This window comes from Petaurus breviceps, unplaced genomic scaffold, assembly GCF_028583685.1.
Source record: "Petaurus breviceps papuanus isolate PSGF00001 unplaced genomic scaffold, PetGlider_PUasm1.0 37, whole genome shotgun sequence".
NCBI lineage: Eukaryota > Metazoa > Chordata > Mammalia > Diprotodontia > Petauridae > Petaurus > Petaurus breviceps.
In genome coordinates this window covers 74,570,446-74,597,172 of record NW_027186296.1, presented here as the reverse complement: position 1 = coordinate 74,597,172, position 26,727 = coordinate 74,570,446, and the positions used below count along the sequence as shown (strand labels likewise).

Genomic DNA, 26,727 nt, shown 5'->3' with positions numbered 1-26,727 from the left:
ATAACTCCAATACTGTGAATTGCAGAGCTGTTATTGATCTTTATCAGCTGAGTTTCCTTGTGGGGAGTTCCCAACACCAATGAAATCACAAGTCTAGATTCTCACCCCTCCCCCCCAAAATTGTTTAAGTAAATTTTTTTGTCAATATTTATTGATCTCAGTTTGCATCAGCAGCTATTTTTTGTTAAGAAGGATTTATTATTAGCAGGATATCATTAAAAGCCTAGGCTGGACAGAACACTGGAAAATACACAGTGGAATAACCCTGCTCCAAGTACAACCCAATAACTACAACACAGATGTGTCAACTAGGTGACTTGGAATGGCCTGTTGGTGTTTTTTGTTTTGTCTTGTTTACTATATATGTGATTAGAATCATTCTAAATGGTGTGGAAGCAAAGGTAGAGGAGTGAAGTTGCATGCATATGGTTGTCTTGAATCATTCTGACTCCATGGTAGCTAGGGGGAAAAGGCCATAAGCTAAAGAATCAACATTGTACAAGGCTCTACCTCAAGAAAAAATGTGTCAGCAGCCTTCATTTGGGCAGGTGGATCGTAGAGGCCCAGGGTAGCCAGGCAAAGTGGAGACTGGCCCAGAAGCAGAATCAGACTACACTCTGGTCCCCTATTTGCCATTACATTACAAAGTCATGTAACTTTGGACATGTTGCTTCCTCACTGTTGGCCTCTTTCCTTTTCTGTCAAATGAGAGGGGTTTTTATGAAGTCCTTTCCAAGCCAAGCAATTTGGGCTTCAGTAAGATTACTGGTGCCTTCATTTAATAGTGAACCAACTATATGTGGAACCTGAATAGGGATTTTCCCCCATATCCCTATACCAAATAAGGAACCATATCTTAATAAGAACCCTGGCAAAAAAAAAAAAAAAGGCATCATATCTCAGATCCCGAAAGTTTCTACTGCTTTATATGATGTTGAGTCTAAGCATCTAAAATGATGGGACATCATGCTTTAAAAAATTGAGCCAGAAAATCATGTATTGTCCAGATAATGGTAGATTGTGTTACTTATTCTTCTGAATACCTAGAGTTGTGGTGGGGGAAAAGAGGATATAACTCTAATATTTCAGCTTAGGTTGATGGACTGATCATGGCTTAGTGGGGAAAGCACAAGATTTAAAATCAGAGCATGTGGGTCTAAATTTGGACTCTACTACTTAATGTCTTTCTGATTCCACCTAATTGCAATGGACCTCAGTTTCTTCATGTAAAATGAGGCATGTGAGGGGCATATGGACTAAATAATCCAGCAGTTCAACATTTACTAATTAAACTAACTAAACTAAGTGTTTCCTATCCACAAGGCACCAGGCCAGAAGGTGAGGAGACAAATAAAAAGTGAAAAACAGGCCTAACTGCAAAGAATTTAAATTCTATTGCAGGTAAAAGACATGTATACAAATATTTTTTGTGTATATATATATATATATACATATATATATTTGATATATATTTTGTATATATATATATATATATATATATATCAAAAAGATAATTTGAGGAGGAAGAGAGCATTAATGATTAGGGTAAGGAAAGACCTTATGTAGGAGCTAGCAGCCGAGCAGAGCTCTGAAGGAAGTTATAAATTCTAAGGCAGGCTTGAGGAGCTAGTGCATTTCAGTCAGGACAACCTGTACCAAGAAATTGAGATGGGAGGTGAAATGCTAAATTTGGGGAACAGCAAATATGCCAATTTGGCTGGATTATGGAGTGTTCAAAGGAGAATAAGACTAGAAGGGTAGGCTGCAGCCAGCTTGTCAATGGCTTTAAATATCAAGGTGACACCTTTGTGTTTTATCTTTGAGGCAATTGGGAACCATGAAATGCTCTTGAATTGGGAGATGACATAGCCAGGTGTTTTAAAAAGATTATTCCAGCACTTGAATGGAAGATGGATTAGAGAAGGGGGAGATGAGAATCGGGAGAAGCAATCTGGAAGCTTCTGCAATAGTCCAGGCAGGATATGATAAGGACCCAAGTTAGGGTGGTAGTCGGATAAGTGAAGAAGGGGTTAGAGGCAAGAGATGGTATAGATGGAGAATTGATAGGACGTGGCAATTGTTTGCATGTGGGAAGTGAGAGAAAGGGAAAACTAAAGGATGCCTTCAAGGTTGTAAACCCGGATAATAGAAAGAATAGTGGTGTCCTCAATGTCTAGGAATGAGGGAGGTTTGGAGGAGGTACTCATTGGCAAGGGGTATGGATGGGATATAACAACATGTCTGTTTTGGAGTGCTGAAATTGAAATACCTGTATGACATCCAGCTCTCCAGCAGGCAGTTAATGACGGGTCCTTTTGCTTTCCTCTCTACTAAAAAAAAAGATCCTTTTGCTTTCCTCTCTACTAAAACCTCAGCAGTTTCAGGGCATGGGAAGTTGTGATTCTTGCTAATAGAACAAAAGAGACAGGTTGATCGAGACTGTTAGAGCAGAGCAAGGAGATTTAATAGACTGAGCAGTAAATGAACTTGATTTTGTCATCAAGGTTGCAGGGAAATAGTTTATGTTTTAGAAAGCGCAATGGAAAGTTTTCCTTAAGCCATTTCTCTGTTCATGCTTTTGCATCATTACCAAATTGCAGGGACAGATCTTCATTATGACTTTCTATGCCAGAAGAGATTTAGACACAGCCCTGGAAAATAAAGAATCAGGTACCCTGGGAAAGGTAGCATAGTGGAGTCAAAAATAATATTGATTGTGTGACCTTGAACAAATCACTTTTATTGGCCCCAATTTCTCTATCTATAAAAAGAAAAGGCTGATTATTTCCAATATCCCTTAGTTAATGTCTAGGTTTCTTTCCAATGCCACAATTCTAAGATTAAGATGACTTGATTTGAGAAACAGACTGTGTGGCACAATGTTTACATTGTCAGTAATCCTCATTTTACTTTAATCGCAGGAAGTTCACAGAGACGACACTCTTCCATGGCAAGGATACATTCAATGACTATTGAAGCACCCATCACCAAGGTAGATGCTTTACTTCTTTTCTTCATTGAACTAAACCACATGAACCAGAATTTCTATTGCCTGTTGTTGGTGGTAGTTTTTAAAAATTCTAAATTAGTTCACTGTACAAAGAACTGTATCCCAATAGGGATGGGGACAGTCTTGTGTAAGTCAGCAATGAGTGCTGTCATTTGCCTGACCCTATAGAACTGACCTCACTTAGGTTTCCCATCACTAGAAAATTAAACTGAATATAATGAAATGAAATTGATTGAGCAGACATATAAGGACTGAAACTTTGGTTCAAGAAATTAATGTCGCATGTACAATATAGCTAGAAGGTAGTTTAAGTGAAAAAGATCTATAATTTTCATGGATTCCAAGATCAATATAAAATAGCAACCAAAATGGCTAATGAGAAGTTGGGCTGCTTTGAAATAAACATAGCATCCAGGAATCAGGAGGTGATAGTCTTACTGTCCTATACCCTGGTCAGTTCACATCTAGAATATTATGTTCAATTCTGAGCACCATCTTTTAGAGAGGACATTCATAAGCTGGAGGGCAACCAGAATAGTAAAGGTTCCTAAATCTATGCTATATAAAGACCTATGGATTCTTAGCTTATAAAAGAGAAGACGTGGTGGGGGCAAGGGGGTAGGGGAGGTAGAACATGATAACTGTCTTCAAGTAATTAAAAGGCTATTGTGTGAATAGAATTAGTCTAGTTCTTTTAGTTCCCAAAGAAAATAACCAGAAATTGCAAGGAGGCAAATTTAGACGTGATTTGAAGGAAAAGTTTCCTAACAATTAGAGCTATCCAAAATTGAATTGAGCAACCTAGGGAAATAATGGGCTTCCTTCACAAGAGATCTTAAAGCCAAGTCTGGATGACCATTTATTGGATGAATATGTTATAATGGGGAATCTTTTTCAGATATGAGTTGGAGAAATTGGCCATTGAGTTCCCTTCCAACTTTGAAATTCTATGATTTACTAAGTCTGCAAACAATGCACTGTTTTAATACAGGTGATAAATATCATCAATGCTGCACAAGAAAGCAGTCCAATGCCTGTGGCAGAAGCTTTAGACCGTGTGCTGGAGATCCTGAGAACCACTGAGTTATATTCTCCACAACTTGGGACTAAGGATGATGATCCCCATGCCAGTGATCTTGTTGGTGGCCTCATGTCTGTAAGTAACAAAGATAATAGTGGGGGGTTCACTTACATTTTTGCTGCATTTTACATTTTCAGAAACTAGAAATGTCCAATCCTTTTAACTGAATGCCCAAAGAACTATGGATCCAGTGAATTTGTTAAGACTTAATTTCTAGTGGGTATGCCAAGGAACCTCGTTCAGCACCAGAACCTTGAGCTGTCAAGTACTATCAGGACCTGGTCAATAAAACTAGAGCTAGTCCTTAAAGGGTTCAGTAATTTGTCTTTGACATCTTCTCAATTCAATTCCACAGACATTTATTAAAGCCCCTGTGTGCAGAATAGTATGCTGAGATCTGGGGGAGATAATCAAGTTTAGATTAAGGCACAATCTCTGCCCTCATGGAGTTTTCCATCTAGTCAAGGAATATATAAACTCAGATAACTGGAATACATAAGTATACATTGTAAGTAAAAAAACAAAGTGCTATGTGAAATCCAAGAAACTCTTTCCAATCTGTTGCCAAGTCTTGTCATTTTCACCTTCAAAGCATCTCTTATATAACACCCTTTCTTGGATTCTCAAATGGTGGCTACCTCAATAGAGACCCTCAACACTTCTCACCTGGACTACTGCAATCACCTGCTAGTTGGTCCCTCTGCCTCAAGGCTTTCTTCACTCTAACCCATCTGTCACTCATCTGTCAAAGTAATTTCTTAAAATAAGACTGACGTGTCACTCCCCTATTCAGTAAATTCCAGTGGCTCCTTATTATCTGCAGGATCAAATATAAAATTTTGTTTACCTTTTAAAGCCCTTTATGACTTGGCACCTTCTAATTTTCTAGACTTTTTACTCTTTACCCCCTTTCATGTACTCTCTAATCCAAGAACACTGGCCTTCTTGTTAAACACAGCATTCCATAACCCAACCCATGATTTTTTCACTGGCTGTCCCCCATTTATTCATGGTCCTGGTTTCAGCTAGCTGTCAGGAAAGAAACTATATGTAATAAATTATTCATACTAAGATGTGAGTGACTTAAAATCCTTTAATATAGTACTCATACCTAGGAAAATCTACATTTTAACCAAGGATACTTCCAGAGGGAATAACCTAATTCAAAAGGAAAAAATCTCTAATAGTAGAATTTCTGACACTTTTGAAGATAAGCAGAAGAGACTTTTTGGGTTACGGAGATTCCTGACATCATTCAAATTACCCAAAATAAAGGACCATCTAAGCAATGGGCTAGTTGGCATAAAGCTTACTAGTTGATAATAATAGATGATGCTTATGAAGCTCTTTAAAGGTTGGTGGAATTCAAACACAGATCTTCTAAATACAACTTTATATCTATTATGCCATGCTTCTACTCTACAGGTTACAGTGCAGCTGCTGGGCATTAGATGGGACTGCTCTATAGATAATCTCATTTAATCATTATAATTAAAATGACTAAAATAACTCAATCAAGAAAAGGTTACTCTGGTTGCTTTCACTGTCTCAGCACCTGAAATGGATCAACTATATATACATACCATCAGTCCTTTAAAAAAATGCCTGTTTGGTATAACAAACATCTAACAGATGGATCAGGGACCAAAAGATGTATCAGAGAATCCATGATATCACTAATGTGAGTCTCTCTTCTGCTCTGTAGATCACAGCCTATCCATGCTTTCTAATCCTGTGTGATTCATGTCCATATTCTCCACAAACCCTTTATAGAAGATCTACCAATTAGTCTGAAAGATTTTCTATATGCCACAGGTTTCACTGCAGCATTTGGGATGTCTATCTGGTGCCCTTTGCCCTGGCTATATGACTGGTCCACCTCCTTTTCTGATCACACACATCCCTAGTGACACTACCTCTCTAAGGCAAATCATTTGTTTGTTAATTCAACAAGCATTTATTAAGCATATGTTACCATGTGTCAGTTACTGTTCTAGGTACAAAGATGAAAAGAAAATAGTCCATACCCTTAATGAATTTATAGTCTTCTGGAGGAAAAAAAATGTGCACATAGCTAAGAGGTGGCTGACCTGGGCACCCTCCTTAAATGAAGGTTCTGGGAGGACCTCTCCAATCAGAGGGAGGGGCTCTGGGAGCAGGTGGTACTGAAGAGGTGTGAGCTCTAGGGTAACCTCCTAGGATGAAGAGGTTATATGATAGAGAAGTCCAAAGGCATGTAGAATGTGGAAGTGGAGAAGGTAGAAAATGGGAATGTTATCATTACTATTACTGTGACAAATGTTATTATTATTGTATTCTAGGTGTGATGAATAGCTCATGCAAGGTCAGGGAGGCAAGATATTGGATTTTATGTACAGGCAACAGCTAAGAGACCAGTTTGGCTGTAATATAGAAGTGAGAAGAAGTGAAGTAAATTGGGTCTGGAGAGATAGAAGCATAGGATAATAGATTTAGATCTTTGAGACCATCTAGACCAACTCACTCATTTTGCAGATGACAGAACTAAGGCACACAGAGTTTAGATGATGTGTGAGATGGGTAGAATGAGACCTAGGAGAGAGCAGTATCACAAACATCCCAGGAGGAGATAATATGGAGGAGGAGGAGGAGATGGTCCACAGCATCATATACTGCAGAGAGGTCCAGAAGGATAAGAACTGAGAAGAAGCCATTGGTCAAGTGCTGTCCTTGGAGAGAGCAGTTTCAAGGGCTGGGGTGAGAAGTAAGATTTCAAGGGAAAGAGAAGTGAATGGGAGGTGAGGGAGTCACAGCAAGAAATGTAAACAGCTGATGCTGAACACAAAGGGGGGCATGTAACTCATAAAGTGTTACAGCCTGCTCTCACTAACCACGCATCTCTTCTCTGGCCTTTGGTTTTATCTACAACCATGATTCCTCAGAGACCATAATGTTCCATGATTCATAGGTATAGAAATACTAGGTGAATAGAGGTATTATACATACTGGGTTTTGAATCACATTTTTTTTTAGATCAAAAAACAGTCAGAAATGTTGATTAATTTAGTTAAGCCATAGAAAAACTAATTGCAGCTTCTCCATTTGAATGAATTACCTGTAACTATTATTTTGTAAGTCCACATTAAGCCAAATAATCCCACTCCCCTTCTTCTTTGCAGATAGCTCATACTTGGGGTGGGGGGGGAGTAATAAAGAAAGGAAAAAGGTGACAGAATGCTCCTGGAGTGCACCATCCCTTTTGACGGACTCCTTCAGAATAGATCTAATTACATCATTATATTATTCTTGAATCTATTATTGGCAAGATCAGTCAGAATTTCAAAGGGCATGGATAACCACATAAGTATAAATAAAACTACATTAGTGTCTCCCTTTATGAATTCTCTGGGAATTAAGTTACTTTAAACAGAGTTGGCCACGCTTAAAACACTTCCTCATCAGTCCTTGGAAGCAATATTGGCAAGCACTAGAGCAGTTTCATATGCATCTGTGGCCATACACAACACAAATCCCACAGCACGTAGCCACCATATGCCTGAGCACAGTAAACAGGGCTAGAAAGTCCTCAGAGTCTGTCTGCCCCCTTCCTAACTTCTGTTTTCTTTTTCTTTCCCTCATTCCTAGGTGGAGCTCCTCCTCTAGTTTCAATAATCCAATGCTGTTACGTAACACTGCTCTGCATATTAAAGTAGGGAAAGAGCCAGCATGGCATTGTAGGTCAAGTGGTAGATGGGACTCAGGAAGACCTGGGTTCATATCTTGCTACTGATACTGACTAGCTAGGTAACCTTGAACAAATCCTTCATCTTCCCCACCCCCAACCCCAATTGAACCTAGCTTTTCTTATCTGATTAATACCTGCAGGATCTACCTCACAAGGTGTGGTGAGAATTAAATGAGATCATGGGGTAGAGTGTTAGCTTTAGAATGTCATATAAATGTCAGTTATGATGATGTCACTATTTATATTTGTTGATTGATTAACTGATTAATTTCAGACAGTATCAGAGTGAATTTTCAATGAATTGCCTCAGCCAGGCAACTTGTACTTAAAGCACTTTATCTCTAATTATGGGATTAAAAGCTTTATCCCCCAGGAAAAGTAGTTTCAGTCCCCTCACCCCACAACAAAGCAGGTCAAATAAGATTTGAAGGGCTTCTGGGAGGAAGGACAAGAGAGGGAGGTAGCATCTTATGTTACAGCAACCCCCAAGGCTAACACTAAAGATGAACCTGCTTTAGACCTTTTAGGATGAAAAGCAGGAGTAGGGTATAGAAAAAAATCAAAATGACCAGTGATTTCTATGTCCCTTCAGCCCTCTTTCCCCTTGGGAAGACAAGCTATGTATGTATAGATGAGAGGATAGAGGGTCCAATGGGTACTCCTGTAAATCTATTCCCTGGAGCTGGGGGTAGTGGATGGTTGTCTTCACCTGTATCTTTGGAGGACCTGTATACCCAGCAGACTCCCTCCTTCTACACTCTCCCCTTGCCCATTCCCCTCCCTTCCCTCTCTAAACACAGAAAAAGTCTGCCTCCCTTCCTGCCTTATCCAACTCCCTTAACCTTTTCTTCTGAAGCATTTATTAAATACCTAATGTGTACCAGGCACTCTGCTAAGTGCTGGGGCTACAAAGAAAAGCAAAAAATGGTCCCTGTTCTAAAGGAGCTCTCAGTCTAATGGGGGAGAAAACATACAAACCACTGTATTGTTTGTGAAGATATTACGGGATAAATTGGAGATACCATAAGAGGGAAGGCACTAAGATTAAGAAAGACTGGGAAAGGCTCCTTTCAGAACTTGTGACATTAACTGAGACTTGAAGGAAGTCATGGGAACAAGGAAGTAGAGATAAGTAGAGAGAGACTTCCAGGAATGAGAAAGAGTTAATAAAAATACCTGGAGTTGGGAGATTGAGTGTTTTGTGCAAAGAACAGCAAAGAAGCCAGTGTCACTGGGTCACCTTGGATTTGTAGAAGGTAGTAAGACATAAGAAGACTGAATAGTTAGGAAGGGGTCAAGTTATGAAGAGTTTTCAAAGCAAAACAGTATTTTACATGAGTCACTGAATTTGTTGGATAGTGGGGTGACATAGTCACATCTGCACTTTAGGAAGACTACTTGGACAACTGAGTAGAGAACAGATTGGAGTGTGGAAAAGCTTGAGGTAAGGAGATCAAGCAACAGGCGATTTCAGTAGTCCAGGTGTAAAGTCATGAGAGCCCACATCAGGGTGGTGGTGATGTAAGAGGAAAGAAGAGGGCATGTAAGAGAGATGTTACAAAAAGTAGAAATGACAGGATTTGTCAGATAATTAATTGGATTTTTTGGAGGGGATGAGAGAGAGGAGTCAAGGATGACATTCAAGTTGGGTGGTTGGGAGCCTTGGATGACTGGGAAAATGTTCAAGAGAAGGGACAGTTTAAGGGGAAAGATTATTTCAGTTTTGGACATGTTGAGTTTACGGTGTTCAAAATCCAATTCAAGATGTCCAATAGACAGTTAGACACGTAAGACTGGAGTTCAAGAGAGATCTTAGGGTTGGATAAATAGATTGGAAAATCATTTGCATAAAGATGATAATTGAATCATGGAAACTGATGAAATCACCAAGATAAATAATATAGAGGGAAAAGAAGACTGCCTTGGATAGAGCCTTCGAGGATATCCATGTTACCTGGATGAAGATTTATCAGAGGAGTCTGAGAAGGAGCAATCAGACAGGTAGGAGAAGCAGAATAGAGCAGTATAAAAACCTAGAGAGAAGAGAGCATCAAGGATAAGAGAGCGTGATCTATAATGTCAAAGGCTACGGAGACCAAAAAAGATAAGGACTAAGAAAAAACCATTAGGTTTAGCAATTAAGAACTCATTGGTAACTTTGGAGAGAGCAGCTTCAATTGAATGACAAGTCTGGCAACTGAGACTTCAGAGATTTAAGAAGAGAGTGAGAGGAAAAGAAGTGGAGGCATGGCTTGTAGTGGCCTTCTCAAGGAGTTTACCTATGAAATGGAGGAGAGATACAATATGATAGGGGGCAGGTATGGACAGATAGTGCCAGAGTTTTTGAGGATGGAAGAGATAGGAGTGTGTTTGTAGGCAGTAGGGAAGCATCCAGTAGATAGATAGGAAGAGGTAGAAGATGAGTGAGAGAGCGGGGAAGATAGAGAGGATAATCTGTTGACAAAGAATAGGTAGAAAGCGATCACTTGTGCTGATAGCAAGAAGGGGAGCTAGAAGCAAAAGAGGAGATAGTGGCAGAAGGCGTCTGAGCTATGTGAGATGAGGGAGAAAGTGAAGCTCTCTGCAGATGACCTCATTTTCTTTTTAGTTAAATATAAAGCAAGGGGGGAGGCTAGGTGGCACAGTGAATAGAGCACCGGCCCTGGAGTCAATAAGATCTGAGTTCAAATCCAGCCTCAGACACTTAACACAAAAAACTAACCATGTGACCTTGGGCAAGTCACTTAACCCCAATGGCCCTACCTTCCCCCTGCAGAGAGAGAGAGAGAGAGAGAGAGAGAGAGAGAGAGAGAGAGAGAGAGAAAAGAATTGGAGTAGCCAGGAGAGTTTTGAAGAGGGATGCAAAGGTTTAGAAAAGCTGTGCTCTCATAATTTCAGGATTCTGGATCTTACTTTAACATGTTTAATGAATTTGTATATTTATCTGACAGCCGTGATTAGGGATTATGGTATTTTCGTGCCTCTTATATTATTTCTTCCTCTGATGAAATTTTAGACAAAGTATGTGTATGGACATGCACAACCATCTTCCTCATAAATAAAGATGTACCTGTATGGTTCTGTGTATCTTAGAATCATAAATCTAGAATTAGAAGGGACCTCAGAGGCCCTCCCATTTTTCAGGTGAGGAAATTGAGGCCTGGGGGGAAGGGTGCATTTACTTGCCCAAAGTCATATAGGTAATAAGTATAAGAGGCAAGATTTGAACACAGTTCCTTTGACTCCAGAGCCAATACTCTTTCCATTGGGCCAACACTCCTCTAGTTCCAGAATCACTGATTTTGTCAATGGAGTTGCTCCCTCCACCAGTGCCTGCCGTGACTTCCATATGCTTTAACAGATGGTGGTTGTGTGTTGCTGTGTTTGAAAAAAATTCATCAAGCTTTAGAAGACTGCTTAATCACTTCATTATAACAGCTTCAGTAATATGGCTTCCATTTCTATAGTGCCTTAAGGTTATAGAGTTCTTTTCTATCCATCTTCTCCTCACAACAACCCCGGAGAGATATAATGCATTTCTGTTGGGTGTGCTTGCAGTTAGGTTTCCAGATGGGACAATTTCACACTCCCTCATTTGCAGTACAAATAACCGGGACTGGTTGAGAATGCTGCCTGTGTTCATGGACTTGAAGGAAGCTATCTTTTCCTTATGAAGAGCCTTGAACACCTTGATATGGAGCCATAACCAGATCAACTCTCCAGCCACAGAATTTAATTAGTAGAGACATTCAGGACTGTTGTGTTTTGGTTGCTTTTCTATGTCAAAGGAAAAAATTATTTGGGGGTAGTAGACTGGGATCAGAAGACCTAGATTTGAATCCTGTGTAACCCTGGGCAAATCACATCATCACCACCATCACCGCAAATATCATCATTAGCAGTAATATAGTACATTAAGGTTTGCAAAGCACTTTCTTTATGTGTTAACTCATTTGATCCTTACAAGAACCCTGTGAGGTAGATGCTATTATTATCTCCATTTTACAGATGAGGAAACTGAGGTTGAAAGAATTTAAGTGATTTGCTCAAGCTTACACCATGAAGTAAATGTTTGAGGCAGTATTTGAACTGGGGTATTCTTAACTTAAGCCATTCTATCTGCTATGCCCCCTAGCTGCCTCTTTGGGCCTCAGTTTCCTCATCTGTAAAATGGAAGAATAGAACTAGGTATATGGCTTCTGAAGTCCCTTCTAGCTCCAGAGCTGTGATTCTATGACTAGAAATCAGGTCTCCTGCTGTGCTCTTTAGACTGCAAGGTCCTACCTTCCCCCAGTGAGAACCTGGCCTATTGACACCTCCCCTTAAGATCTCACTGTCTGCTGTCTGCTGAGATGCTAATAGGTACTAATGGGTTCACAGGTTATCTCTGCTACAAAAACATATTTACATTAGAGCAGCTTTCTTGAGATAGTGTTTTAACCCAAAGGAGTCATTCCTGCCAATAGGCAAATAGGCCATTTAATGTCCTCCATTCTTATGAGAGCTTGTCAGCAGCTACCCACTAATAAATGCAACAACAACAAACACATAGCTCACTACCCTTTAAAGAAACTTATAGCCATTATCTTATTTGATTATCACAACAACCTGGTGAGGTAGATACTACATGGTGCACTTATTTTATAGATAAGAAAATAGAGGTGCCTTTTATATTCATTATCTCATTTGATTCTTGCATCAATCCCTTTGAGTACATAGTTTAAGAATTATTGACACAATGTTACTGGGATGAGCCACCATCCCAGGATTTGGCCCACAGTCTGAGGCCTGCTCTTAGCAGGGGTTATAGTTCTGATTTGCTAAAGGAGAAATAGAAAGCAGAAAGCTTTTACATTACAATGCACTATTTCTTGTTCAGTGAGTGACAGAGGCTCATAGCAGCATTTGGAAGGGTGCTTACACATTAATTTAACATATTAACTATAGACTTGGTGGTTTGGTTTGGTTTTTTACTTTTGGTAACTGTATCTCAATGTAATTGGTCTCCTTTATAATCCTATGTCTTTTATTTTATACATTTAAAAACACTATTCTGAAAAAGCTCCATAGGCTCCACCAGACTGTCCAAAGGGGGAACATGGCCCAAAAAAATGGTTAAAACCCTCCAACCTCATCAACCCTCTGAATTGTACAAATAACAAAACTGAGTACCTGGGGAATAAAGTAGTTTGTCCAAGGTCATACAGAAGCTGAGCTAGGATTTGAACACAGGACCTCTGGCCCTAAATTTAGCCATCTTTCTACTATGTCACATTGATCATCTTGTCACCAGATTTCAGGTTACCTTCAGTTTGGGCACCTATATCCCTCTAGCTATTGAATACAATCCTTCTCAAGAATACTCTCATAAATGCTCAAAGTGTATATAGTATAATCCCATTAACATATAACATATTATAAACAATCCCATATAGTTATTATGTAATTAATTATACTAATTAATATATGAATAATCCCATGTAAATTCACAGATGCACCTTTTTCTTTCCGAGAAAAATCAAGAAGACGATTTCATCCTTGAATGGACATTAATAGCCCATAGTAAGATAGCTACAGTAATTTGTAGCTATGGACTGCAAAGAGAGACTTTTTAAAATCATACAGTCACAAAGTGAGAAGAGACCTCAGTGGACATCTAATTCTTCCCAATTTCCTCTGTGACATGCCTGACAAGTAGTCATCTGACTTTTGCTTGCAGATCTCCAGTAAGGGGGAAACCAGTATCTCCCAAGGCAGCCCATTGCACTGTAGCATGGCCCCAGTTGTTAGAAACTTTTTCCTCAAATCAAGCTTAAGTTTGTCTTTCTGAAATTTCTGCCCAGTGCTCCTAATTCTGTCCTCTGGAATAAAATAAAACAAGTCTAATCCATCTTTCATGAGGACAGCCCTTCAGATGCTTTAAGACAGCTGTGGGGCAGCTAGGTGATGTAGTGAATAGAGCACCAGCCCTGGAGTCAGGAGGACCTGAGTTCAAATACAACCTCAGACACTTAACACAAAAACTAGCCATGTGACCTTAGGCAAGTCACTTAACCCCAATTGCCCTCCAAAAAGAAAAAAAAGACAGCTGTGGTTTCCTCCCTGCCTCCTTCAAGCCTTTTTCAGGTCAGTGGGTCAATCTCAAATAGAAAGCCACGGACACTAATATGTACATAAGGACCACCACAGACTACATGGTGACTTAGTTTTAATATGTGATATTATCTGTTTTATTGCATCTTTATTTATTTTGTTAAATAGTCTCTAATTACATTATAATCTGATTCAAGGCCACTTGAAGATAGCAGAGTTAAAGCAGGAACTTGTTTGAGTTCCTGCTACAACCACCTCCAATACCTGAAAAAAAAAATGACTCTAAATATATGAAATGGCATCCTATAGGTGACATTTAAAAATTTATTTATTTATTTTGCTTTTTGGAGGGCAATTGGGGTTAAGCAACTTGCCCAAGTCACATGGCTAGTTTTTGTGTTAAGTGTCTGAGGCTGGATTTGAACTCAGGTCCTCCTGACTCCAGGGCTGGTGCTCTATTCACTGCACCACCTAGCTGCCCCCATTTAAAAAAAAAATTAAAAAATCAGTGGGAAATTAGTTGATATGTGGAATTCCAAATAATGATTAACATTTATGTAGGTATTTAAGGTTTGCAAAGTATTTTGCATATATTATCTCATTTGATTTTCACAACAATCCTGTGAGGCAGGTGCTCTTATTATCCTAGAGTCATAGAATAGAACGATAATAATACTTGTTCTACATACCACACAGGGTCATTGTGAGGATTAAAAGAGATAATATATGTAAAGGGGCTTTGTAAATTGTCAAGTGCTATTAAATTGTAAGCTGTTATTGTTATCATCATCTGAGAATCATTTAACTGTATAATTAAAATAGATTTCCTAAGTTCAACCACAACTGTTGGATTTTTCCACAAGACCTCTGGTTCATCTGTAAGTTAGTAAGCTACAATTACCAAGCATCCAATGAACTCAGCATGCTGTATTCAGTGCTAAAAAAAAAAATAAAAAAAGGTATTAGGTATATACAGGAAAGAGCCACTGGAGTTGGAGATATCCTACAGTAAGAGAACACCCTCACTCACCATCTCAGAAGAGTCCCAACTGGTAGTACATAGAGACCATGAAATGGGAGCTGAAGACACTGCTTTTTTTTTTAAAGTTCAGGGGATTTACCCAGGAGTTTTAAAATCCTGTTTATCCTACAGTTGCAAAAATACAACCAAGCTAAAAAATGGCTCCAGTGGTCATTTGTTAACCTGCCTAAAGATGGCGGTGTTACTTTAAGAAGGAAGGTTCATTCCTCACAAAAAACTGAATTGGATTTTCCCAATTTGACCATCTAGAAATGAGGGCCTTGTGGATCACAACAACCAGCCTTATGGATAAAAAATGATTTTCTAGATGTAGATAGAAAATGATAGAAGGATTTGAAGTCTGTGAGGAACCTTAGACAGTGTGGCTGCTGTTCAGTCATTTCCAATTCTTTGTGACCCCATTTGGAGTTTTTATGGTAAAGAAGTAGAGTGGTTTGCTATTTCCTTCTCCAAGTTTTACAGATGAGGAAACTGAGGCAAACAGGGTCACTCAGCCAGTAAGTGTTGGAGGCCAGGTTTGAACTCATGAAGATGAGTCTTCCTGATTCCAAATTCAGTGCTCTATTCACTACACCACTTAACTGCCCTCAGAGGGTGGTTGTAGTCTAATCTACCCTTCTCTGCTCACTACCTTACTGAAATCAGTTTTGAACTCCCACCTCCTTCCATTCTACTAAGTAGAGTAGGAAGGATGAGGAAGAGCCCAAGAAAAGATTGAGTATTTGAGAAGAGGATAAAAGGTTAAAAAATGTGATTTTTAAAAATCAAAATGAAGACTGTTGAGCCACAGAACATTAGAACAGGTCTTCTGCCTCCCACACTAGTGTCGTTGTTCTTGTCCCAGTCTGGCCCCTATTTGTCATTCTCCCTCACACCTCCCCTTAAATTTCTATATGTCTCATTGATATCGCTAGTCTCTAGAGCTATAAATACTCTAGTTATAGGATCACAAATGTGGGTCAAGATTGAACCTTAGCAGTCACATAGTCTATTTTCCAGATGAAAAAGATGAAACCCAAAGAGGTTGACTTACTCAGCACACACAGTAAGTAGCTGACTCTGGATTTGAACTCAGGTCTTTGATTTCAAATCCAGTTTTTCTTTCTACTGCACCACATTCCCATCCAAACTCTCTCATTCCTTTGTCTTTTATAACCAACCAGGTATAAGGCATGTTGATATTTCTTTCAAAATGTGTCTCATTCATGGACCAAGAACAGATAACAGTGAAATATGTTCTAATAAAACTCATAATTTTAATGTAAATATTCATAAAAATCTGCATATGCTGACAAAGATACAATCTTTCCAAGATAAATCGCTCATAATTCCAACAGTCAATCTGCTATATTTATTGATGTAAAGATGTTTTGCAGATTCAGATTGTAGAATAAATTTTTAATAAAGCGCCCACTACAATTTTAATTATTAAAAATGTGTCTCAGGTTTTCTCCCCCTCATTTCCCATCATCATTGCTAACTAGTCCAGGACCTCATGGCGTTTTACCTGAATGACTGTAAAAACCTCCAAGTTTATCTCTAGTCTCCTTCTTATGTTTCCTCCTATCACTGTCAAATCAATAGTCCTTCGATCATTACACTCAGTTGCTCAAGACTTTACAAGATTTTATATTGACTACCTCCTTAACAACTTCATAATGGCATGAAGATGACCCTGAGATGTAATGGCTATGTCATTGGAACATGGGCTCTACCTGTTCTGACAAAGCTAGAAAAAGGTCTTAATTTGAGGATCATATATGAGCTGTGTATCTGCCATCAAAGGTTTAGCTTATCCGGATCCAGTGACATTCATGATGAGAAGTTGGTCAACAGGTGATGAAATATGTTGCCCACAGCAATTCAGGAAATTGTATGGTATAGCAGAAAAGCCATTAGATCTGGGGTCACAGGACCTGGGTTCAGATTTTGCTTCAGATGCTTACAACTTGTGTGACTCCAGGCAAGTCAATTAACTTCTCTGGGTCTTGGTTTTCTTATCTGTGTTTAAAAAAAAAAAAAGAAGGGGGAGGGAGTTGGACTAGATGGCCCCTGAGGTCCCTTTCTAGATCAATAATCCTAAACTGTAGAGACATCGTGTTTTGCATGGATAGAGGGAATACCCATATCATTGCAACCACAGATTTTTAGAAATAATGTAATGAGAAATATCAAGGCTAAATCCTCTGGCATTTAAGGCCTGCTTCAATCTGGCTTAGTCCTATCTAGCCTTAGCTCCTACCACATGCCAACATATACCTTTCATTCCCTTCAGGTTAAGTTTTTCCTGAGAAGCAGCATGGCACAATATTTAGAGGACTAGATCTCAAGCACTACTCTTTATGATTAGGCACAAATCCTTTAACCTCTCAGCCTTACTTTGATACATACCCTCACTGGATCATCTTAAGACTCAAATGAGATTATGTTTGCTTTGCAAACTTTGAAGATCTGTATAAATGTTAAGATGCTTACTATCTCATCTCACTCTCCTTCCAGAAAGATATCTCTGCATCTTCACTCAGGCCCATCCCCATTCCTAGAATGCCCTACCTCCTGCTCTAAACCTATCTACATCCTTACTATTCTTCAAGGGCCATTTAAGTCTTACCATGAGACCAACCTTGACTACTCCAGCACACATGGCTCTTTTCCCTTCCTGACTCCCCTATGCTACTGATTATGTGTCCATAGCCCACAGTGCAATGCTGGACCATGCCTTGTCTTACATTGTTCTCAGATCTTTTTTGGCGCACGTCCTGTCCTTTCGAGTAGCTCTTAAACTCTTCCAGGTCAGGGACTAAGTCTTCCATCTCTATTATAGGCCCCCCAGTGCCTAGCACATTTCTAAACTAGTGCACACCAGAGGCATACTTACCAGCTATTGACTGAGTAAGTAAGCCACCCCTTCCTTACCCCCTGAGAAGCAACTGGGGGCAATCAGCACAGTCTGGATGTATGATGTCAAAAAGCACGTTTCTAACAGCTTTGTTCTTCTTTCTTTTTCATTTTGTCCCATTTTTAACAGGATGGTTTACGAAGGTTGTCGGGAAATGAATATATTTTTTCATCAAAACGTAAGTTGTTTTATTTTTTTTTTCAGTTGTAGGTGCCTTAGCACACATGACATTGAAAAAATAGCTTGCTCAAATAAAAATTCCTAAAGGACATTTTTTTCTAATTTTTATTTCCTAGAAGTTTGCTAGTATATCAGTCATTGTTTTTTTTTATTTCAGAAATAAAGGAGTCTTTATGGTTCCACAAAGCAAATACTGCGTTAAGAAACATTTCAACAAATACAGACTTCTAATTTTGTTTCTTTCCTGAAATATGTCCATTTACAGAACTTCATCAGGTTCCAAGCAATTTTATTTCTCCTATCTCCCTTAATGACATCCCACCACGGATAGCACAGGCCATGGAAAATGAGGAGTACTGGGACTTTAACATTTTTGAACTGGAGGCTGCCACTCACAAAAGGTTGGTAATCTTCATGTCTTATAATACAAAATATGGAAAGACTCGGACTTATGAAGGATGAGGTTATCTACCCTCAGAGGAACAGAGGACAATTAAGCATAATACAGTCTTACATAGATGCAGATGAATGTATCTGTCTATATATGAATATGATTATAGATATCTAAGTATATGCATTTAATATTTAAGTTTACAATAGGTTTCTTTCCTGCTTCTCAGGAAAACATAGCCTGAAGGGAATGGAAAGTATATGTTAGGATGTGGTAGGAGCTAAGGCTGGATAGGACTAAGCCAGATTGTAGCAGGCCTTAAATGCCATAGGATTTAGCCTTGATGTTTCTTATTACATTATTTCCAAAAATCGTATATGTGTATATGTGTGTGTGTGTCCATGCTTAATTGTAACCTTTGGGGGGGGGAGGACTAGAAAGGGAAAAAAAAGGATGAAATAAAAAGTGCACAGCAGAAAACAAAAGAAAACTTACAAGGAAGCAAAGAAAAGATGGACAACTCTGAAGACAAAGCATGGTATATTATATGGGCTTTCTTGAAGTGGAACTTTATTGCTGCATATTTTGAATCCTCTCATGTTCTGCTGTGTACAGTATGGCAATGCTTTTTTTTTCCTTTTCTCATTTAATATTTAAGTTTATAATGTTTCTTTTTCTTTTCTTATTGTATATTTGTTTTAGTATTTAAGGTTAAAGTAAATTAATTTTTTTAAACTCTCATAATACAATAAATCACCTACTATGTGCAGAGCACTAGGGAAGATATGAAATTGAGATGAAATAATAACTAGCATTTAAATAGCACTTTAAATTTTGTAAAATACTCTTACCTATGTTATTTCGTTGGAACTTCACAACAACTCTGTGAGGTAGGTTACTGTAAATATTATTCCCATTTTACAAATGAAGAAAATAAGGATTAAAAGCGATTTGCCCGTGTTTACACAGGTAATAACTGTGAGAGATGAGATTTAAAATCAACCTTGAGACTTAATTTGTCCACAAGGTTAAGGCTTGGAGTCAGGAGTTTGTTCCCTGTTTCTGGCCAGCAAAGAAGAAAGGAAGCTGCTGGGTGGCAGAATGCATAGAAACCTGAATTTGGAGTCAAGAAGAACTGAGTTCAAAGCTGGGGTCCAACACTTACTAGCTATGTGACCTTGGGCAAGTCACTTAACTGCTGTCTATCTTCAATATCACCATCTAGAAATGGGGATAATAATGGCACCTACTTCAAGGGTTATTATAAGGTTCAATGAGATAATATTTATAAATCACTTTGCAAATTGCTAAAGCACTATATAAAAGTTATTATTGCTGTTATAACTGCTGAATTGCTGCTGAATATGCATTCCCTGCTTTGGCTAAGTAAACTAAATATCATTAACCAGTAGATGTCTATGAGTGTCTCATTTCATTCTAATCATGAAACTAAGTCACTGGCCTGGACTACATTAGGCCTGGCCTAGAATAACCTAGACTTCCTGGGGTAGAAGCTATTCCTACTGCAGGGTCCATGATGGAGAGGATGATGGTGACAAAGTCATTGGTCACTGTAGCCACTCACAACCCCGTGTTCCCAGTTCTGTGCCCTCCCCACTAACAGTGGTTCTTGGAAGGTGTCAGAGGGTGTGTGAAGAGGAATGATACTGTTTTATGTTATGTTTTGTAATGTGGCCCTTTCCAAGATGAGTCTAGTAGGGCTTAAGATTATGAATTCAGCATTATTAAGAGCTAAGAGGGCAGAGTACAGGCCATGACCCAGCTGAATTCTCCCAAAATTCCCTTCCAAACAGCTTTAAAATAATACCACAAATCAAATTTTGCAGTGGTAGAGCTAACAAAGGGTCCAAGGGAAACATTTATACAGCATAAGACAATTTAGGAGGTCCCCAGGAGAAGTCTATAACACCAGGGTGGGCACAGGCCTAGAGCAGGGCAGGAACACCAGTGGAGGGCCTTGGAGATAGCCAAGACAACAGCAGCAACACTGGGCATCAGTGGCTCTCAGCCCAGTGGGAGTAAGGGGGTTAGGTTACTGGTCAGAAGGAGATTACAAAGAATCCTTTGCTGGCATTGGGTACAGCTAAAGCTGATTGGCAACTCTATTGTCCATAAGCAGTTCTGAGTCACAGTTCCAGGACAGAGAGGAGCGCTTCTGATAGTTCATAAGAGGGCAGCGGCCCTGGTCACACTTTCAGGGCCAAGAGGAGCACTAGTACTTGTGGCTGCAGGGGATCAGTAATCCTTCTTAGGTAAAGACCAGAATGCAGATGAGGAGAGCAGTGACCACACCTCTCTGAGAATAACACCACCTTGAAAGCACCAAAACTTTTTGTCGACCCCTAGAACTAGGTCTGAAAACAACAGCAAAAAAAAAAAAAAAATCTAAGGCTTTGCACCCTCCCCACCCCCAGGTGAGCAAAGCCCAACTTTAACGTAAGGTTCAAAGTGAATAAATAGTCTGAGAAAATTAGCAAACAACAAAAAAAGAAGTTCGTTAAAAGCTACTATGTGGTAGAGAAGATCAAGACATAAACTTAGAAAAAGACAACAATGTGAAAACAGCTATAAGTAAAGCCTCAAAAAAAAGTGCCAATTGGACATAAGACCAACAAGAATTCCTGGAAGAAAGAAAGAGACAAGAGTGGTAGAAGGAAAATTGGGAAAGTAAATGAAAGTGCTGCCAAAAAAAATTGTGAAAAGAGAATTAACAGCTTGGTAAAAAGAGGCACAAAAAATGTGAAAGAAAATAACACTTTAAGAAACAAAATTGGCCTAATGATAAAAGAAGCACAAAAATTCACTGAGGAAAAGAATTCCTAAAAAGCAGAATTGGCTAAATGGATAAAGAGGTACAAAAGCTCACTGAAGAAAATAATTCCTTAAAAATTAGAATTGGGCAAGTAGAAGCTAATGATTCCATGAGACTTCAAGAAACAATAAAAACAAAGCCAAAAAATTGAAGAAGAAAAAAAAAAGGAAGAAAATGTGAACTATCTCATTGGAAAAACAACTTACCCGGAAAATAGAGGAGACATATTTTAAGAATTATTAGACTACCTTAAAACCATGATCAAAGAAAGAGCCTAGACATCATATCTCAAGACCCAATACCTTATATCCGAGGATAAAATGGAAATTGAAAGAATCCACCAGTCACCTCTGGAAAGAGATCCCAAAATGAAAACTCCCAGGAATATTATAGTCAAATTCCAGAGTTCCCAGTTCAAGGAAAAATATTGCAAGCAGCCAGAAAGAGCAATTCAGATATTGTAGAGCCATACTCAGTATCTCACATGATTTAACATCTTGCATGTTAAAGAAAAAGCTTATAATGCGATATTCAGGAAAACCAAAGATCTAGAACTGTAACAAATTACCCAGCAAAACAATATAACCCTTTGGCTGGGGGGCTGGGGGGGAGGAGTATATTTAATGAAATAGAGAACTTCCATTACTAATGAAAAGATTACAGCTGAATAGGAAATGTAACATTCAAACAGAAGACTAAAGAATAGCATAAAAAGGTAAACATGAAAGAGTAATCATAAGGGACTCAATAAAATTAAACTTTTTACATTCCCATATGGGAAGATGATATATGTAACTCCTAAGAACTTTGTAATTATTAGGGCAAATAGAAGGAGGCTATATAGATAGAGGGCACAGGTATGAATTAATTATGTTTGGATGATTTTTTTTTTTAAGTAGGAATAAAAAAGAGATATATACTAGGAGAAGGGGGAAGGAAGAGGTAGAATGGGGAAAATTTTCTCACATAAAGGAGGCACTCAAGGAAGAGCTTTTACAGTGGAGGGGAAACTGGGATGGGGGGGTGGAGGGAACAGGCCATGCTTGAACTTTACTCTCATCAGAATTGGTTCAAAGAGAGAAGTATACACACACACACATACACGCACACACGCACACACACACGCACGCACGCGCGCGCGCACATGCACACTCTGTTGGGTATAGAGATCTACCTTACCCAATAGGAGAGGAAGAGAATAAGAGATATGGTGTGTGTGTGTGATAATAGAGAGGGTAGATTAAGGGAGGAATCTGTTAGAAGCAAAACAAACTTTTGAGGAGGGACAGGATAAAAAGAGAGAGAAGGATAAACAAAAGAAAACAGGTAGAGGGAAATACACAGGAGTCATAACTATGAATGTGAATAGGATGAGCTCACCCATAAAACAGAAGTGGATAGCAGAATAGATTAGAAACCAGATTTCCCCCATTATGTTGTGTACGAGAAGCATACATGAAACAGAAAGATAAACACAGAGTTAAAATAAAGAGCTAGAGCAGAATATACTATGCTTCAGCTGAAATAAAAAAGACAGAGGTTACAATCATGATCTTAGACAAAGCAAAACCAAACCTAATTAAAAGAGATAATCAAGTAAACTACATATTGATAAAAGTCACCAATAGGCCATGAAGTAATAATAAAAAAAAATTTTAGAGCAAGTTTTTCTAATAAAGGCTTCATTTCTCATATTTATAAGTAGCTGAATCAAAATTCTAAAACTAAGAGCTATTCCCCAATTGACAAATAGTCAAGTGATATGAAGTTTTCAGAATAAATTGAAGTTATCTGTAGTCATATTAAATAAAATGCTCTGTCACTATTGATTAAAAAAGGCAAATTAAAACAACTCTACCTATCAGAAATGACAAATGCTAGAGAGTATGAAGGAAAATAGGTACATTAATGAATTGTTGATAGAATAGTGAACTGGTTCAACCATTCTGGAGAACAATCTGGAAGTATGCTTAGAGTGCTATGAAACTTTGTGTACCCTTTGATCTAGTAATATTACTACTAGGTTTGTATCTCAAACAGATCAAAGGAAAAGGACTATATATACAAAAATATTTAGAGCAGCTCTTTTGTGGTTACAAAGAGTTTGAACTTGAGGGATGCTTGTCAATTTAGGAATGGCTGAACAAGTGGTACATGATTATGATGGAGTACTATTGTGCTATAAGAAATGATGAGGAAGGTGGTTTTGGAAAAACATGGAAAGATCTATATGAACTGATGCAAAGTGAAGTGAGAAGAACCAGGATATCATTACACACAGTAGCAGCAATATTGCAATGATGATCAGTTATCAAAGACTTGGATATTCTGATCAACACAATGATCTAAGACATTTCCAAAGGACTCATGATGAAAAAATGCTATCCACCTCCAGAGAAAGGAATGATGAATTGAGTGCAAATTGAAATGTAATTTTCTCTTTCTTTCTTTCTTTGCTTTGTTTTGTGATATGGCTAATATGAAAATATGTTTTACATGATTTCACATGTATAATTGAAACCTTCTTTTGCCTTCTCAATGGGTAGGGGAGGAATAGGAGGGAGGGAGAGAATCTGAAACTCAAAATTTTAAAAGAAATGATAAAAATAAATATTTTTTAAAAGAATTTTTAAAATCAAACACGTATTTTTAAATGCCAACTATGTGCTAGGTACTGGGAATGTGAGAACAAGAATGTAACAATCCCTATTACTACTGAGCTAATGTTCAAAATCTCTGTGCACACAGTAGGCGTTTGGCAAATATTTGTTGAAATGCATTGAGTTGGCATACAGACAACTTTGAGGCTAACTTTTTTTTTCTAATTACCAGAAACATTGTCAAAAACTTGAATGATCTTTGTGAACCAGGGCCCTCTTTCTGAATTGTAGGACTGAGTGTGACACTCCTGGGTTGAAATACTTAAGAGCTTCTGTATTGATCACAGACTGCCTTTGTCCTCCAGGCCTGGCTCCGTGTCTCAGTATTGTGAATGTTTTTCTCTGTAGGCCGTTGGTTTATCTTGGTCTCAAGATTTTTGCTCGCTTTGGAATCTGTGAATTCCTAAACTGCTCTGAGTCAACTCTACGGTCTTGGTTGCACATCATTGAAGCCAACTACCATTCATCTAACTCCTACCACAATTCTACACACTCTGCAGACGTACTTCATGCCACTGCCTACTTCCTGTCTAAAGAAAGAGTCAAGGTAAGCCACCTTTCAGAACATGCACATTTATCAATATGTGGAGGGAGGAGGAATGGAGATGGCCAGTACTCACCAGGTCACACAGCTGATCACAGGGAATGTGTTGGAGGGGAAAGGTGGTCGTTATGACACTTTGGTTCAGGTCCCAGCTCTGCCCTGGATATATTTCATCTCTTTTCCTCCTCTATAAGGAGACGGTGTCATTGTTTAAATGGATAAAATTCTGAACCTTGAGTCAGAAGACCTGGGTTCAGATCCCCTTTCTTGACAGCTACTAGCTCTGTGACCTGAGTCTCAGATAATTCTCTTAATCAATCAATCAGCATTTATTATGAGGCACATAGGTGGCACAATGAACGAAATACCTGAGTTCAAATGTGGCCTCAGATACTCACTAGATGTGTGACAGTGGTCACTCCACCTCTGCCTCACTTCCTTCACCTGTAAAATGAGGATAATAATAGCACCTACTCCCCAGGATTGTTTTGAGGATCAAATGAGATGCTATTTATGAAAAAGAATTTAGAATGTCTAACAAATAGTAGACATGATATAAGTGCTTCTTTCCTTCACGTTCTCCTGCTTTGTGCCCTACCTACACTGTGCTAGGTCTTGGAGGTACAAATGCAAAAGGGAGGGCAATCCCTGGCGTTTTACAGATGACTCAAAAAGACATACCTAGAAAGTGAGAGACTGGTTAGCATTCCCACTCCTAGGTCTCTCACCTAGGAAATCATAGCTCCATAATATATTGCTATATGAAATAAGAAGGTTGAAAGTCCACTGGCTTCCAAATGCCCCTCCCAGCTCTGACATTCTATGAAATAGTAAAACTGGTCATAATGGTTGTTATTTATTCCCAATCTGGCTATGTGCTTTTTGTTCTTTAACAAAGTTGTGTGTTTTACAATGGCATTTGAAAATTTCTAGCACTAATATTTGTTTTCATTTCACCTTCATTTTCAAATTCAGCTGTCCTCTCTTCCCTTCCCCAGAGAACCATGCTTTGTGGCAAATAGTAAAAAAAAAAAGAAGGGGGTGGGCAGTGAAGCCGTTCAGCAAAACTGATCAACACAACATCATTGAGTCTGACAGTTCACACCTGGTTAATTCAGAATCTGTTTTTCTTTTCTTTCTTTTTCCCCCTATTCATCCCTTGTGTTTTTAAGAAGTAAGCTTTATTATTACAAAATTAGTTCTTTTATAACTTGCTTTTAACATGCAGGAGCTGCAGCTGAGGAGAGATGCTAAAAGCACCCAGAGGTGGGTGGGGAAGAGCCAGAGACCTGGGGGGGAGGAAGAAGAGTGAAGTTCCTTCATGTCTCAGCTCACCCCTTCTGGCTGCTACAAGTAATACTCTTTAGCTCTTGGTGCAGTAATGAGAGACTTTACCCAAAACATCCCTACCCATATAAACAGCCATTCATATTCACTTTGAAGGCCCAACCTGCCGAAGGGAAAAATCCACTGCTTCTAGTCTTCATTCAGGAATTAAAAAAAAAATAAGCTTCAGTGTCATTGCCTTCAAAATCAAACTTATTCCACCCCCAACCCAACCTCATGTGAGGTTTTTTTTAAATTATTATTTCTCTCAGAAATTGATCCTGGCAACAAGAGTTTTTACTTCCTAGTCATACCCAAATGGCTTAACATATTCACATCATAGGTTCACAAAATACCTTTGAAATCATCTAGTTCTTCCCTCCTCCATTATACTGGGATTTTTAAGATGAGAAATTAAAAAAAATAAGCAATAAGAAGAGCATCCTACTTATTTGCATAATTTCTCCTCTATTAGCCCACAAATTTTTATTCTAAAAGCATAGAGAGGGGAGGAATTCTATGAACATCTGGATTTTGATATACCACCACCAACCTGCTTGGCATCATGAGATGAGTCTTTGAGATTCTTACCCACATTTATTAAAGAACTTCTCCTGTTCCATAGCAAACAGTAGCTATATTAATTGGAATTCCAGTCTTATCTCATTAACCCTTTACTGCCATGACTCAGATGCTTTAAGTGGGACATCAACTACATATGTGTTAAGAGAGACAGCAAGAAGAAGAAAGTGGTTTTCAGGTGAATTCAGGAAGGTGTTGATATTTAGGGTTTCTTTTCCTTTCCCATTTTCTGCTTTGGAGTTTCTAGAATCTTCCATTTGAAGACACTTCTATTGGGAATAGAGGGGAGGGGAAGAAGTTGGGTTGGAGAATTATTTGGGGAAAACATGTTTTTAAATTTTCTTCTCAAAACAGGAACAGGA

At 38.7% G+C, this 26,727-nt stretch overlaps 1 protein-coding gene across 2 annotated transcripts in view; it reads left to right on the top strand.

The window, feature by feature from the left end:
* PDE8A (phosphodiesterase 8A) overlaps nt 1–26,727 on the top strand; it is a 266,963-nt gene that overhangs the window by 209,878 nt on the left and 30,358 nt on the right. For both annotated transcript variants that reach the window (XM_069098725.1, XM_069098726.1), the window contains 5 exons: nt 2,922–2,992; nt 4,002–4,166; nt 17,979–18,027; nt 18,295–18,430; nt 24,262–24,460. In XM_069098725.1, the coding sequence (XP_068954826.1) occupies nt 2,922–2,992; nt 4,002–4,166; nt 17,979–18,027; nt 18,295–18,430; nt 24,262–24,460 (620 nt within the window). The remainder of the gene's footprint in view (nt 1–2,921; nt 2,993–4,001; nt 4,167–17,978; nt 18,028–18,294; nt 18,431–24,261; nt 24,461–26,727) is intronic.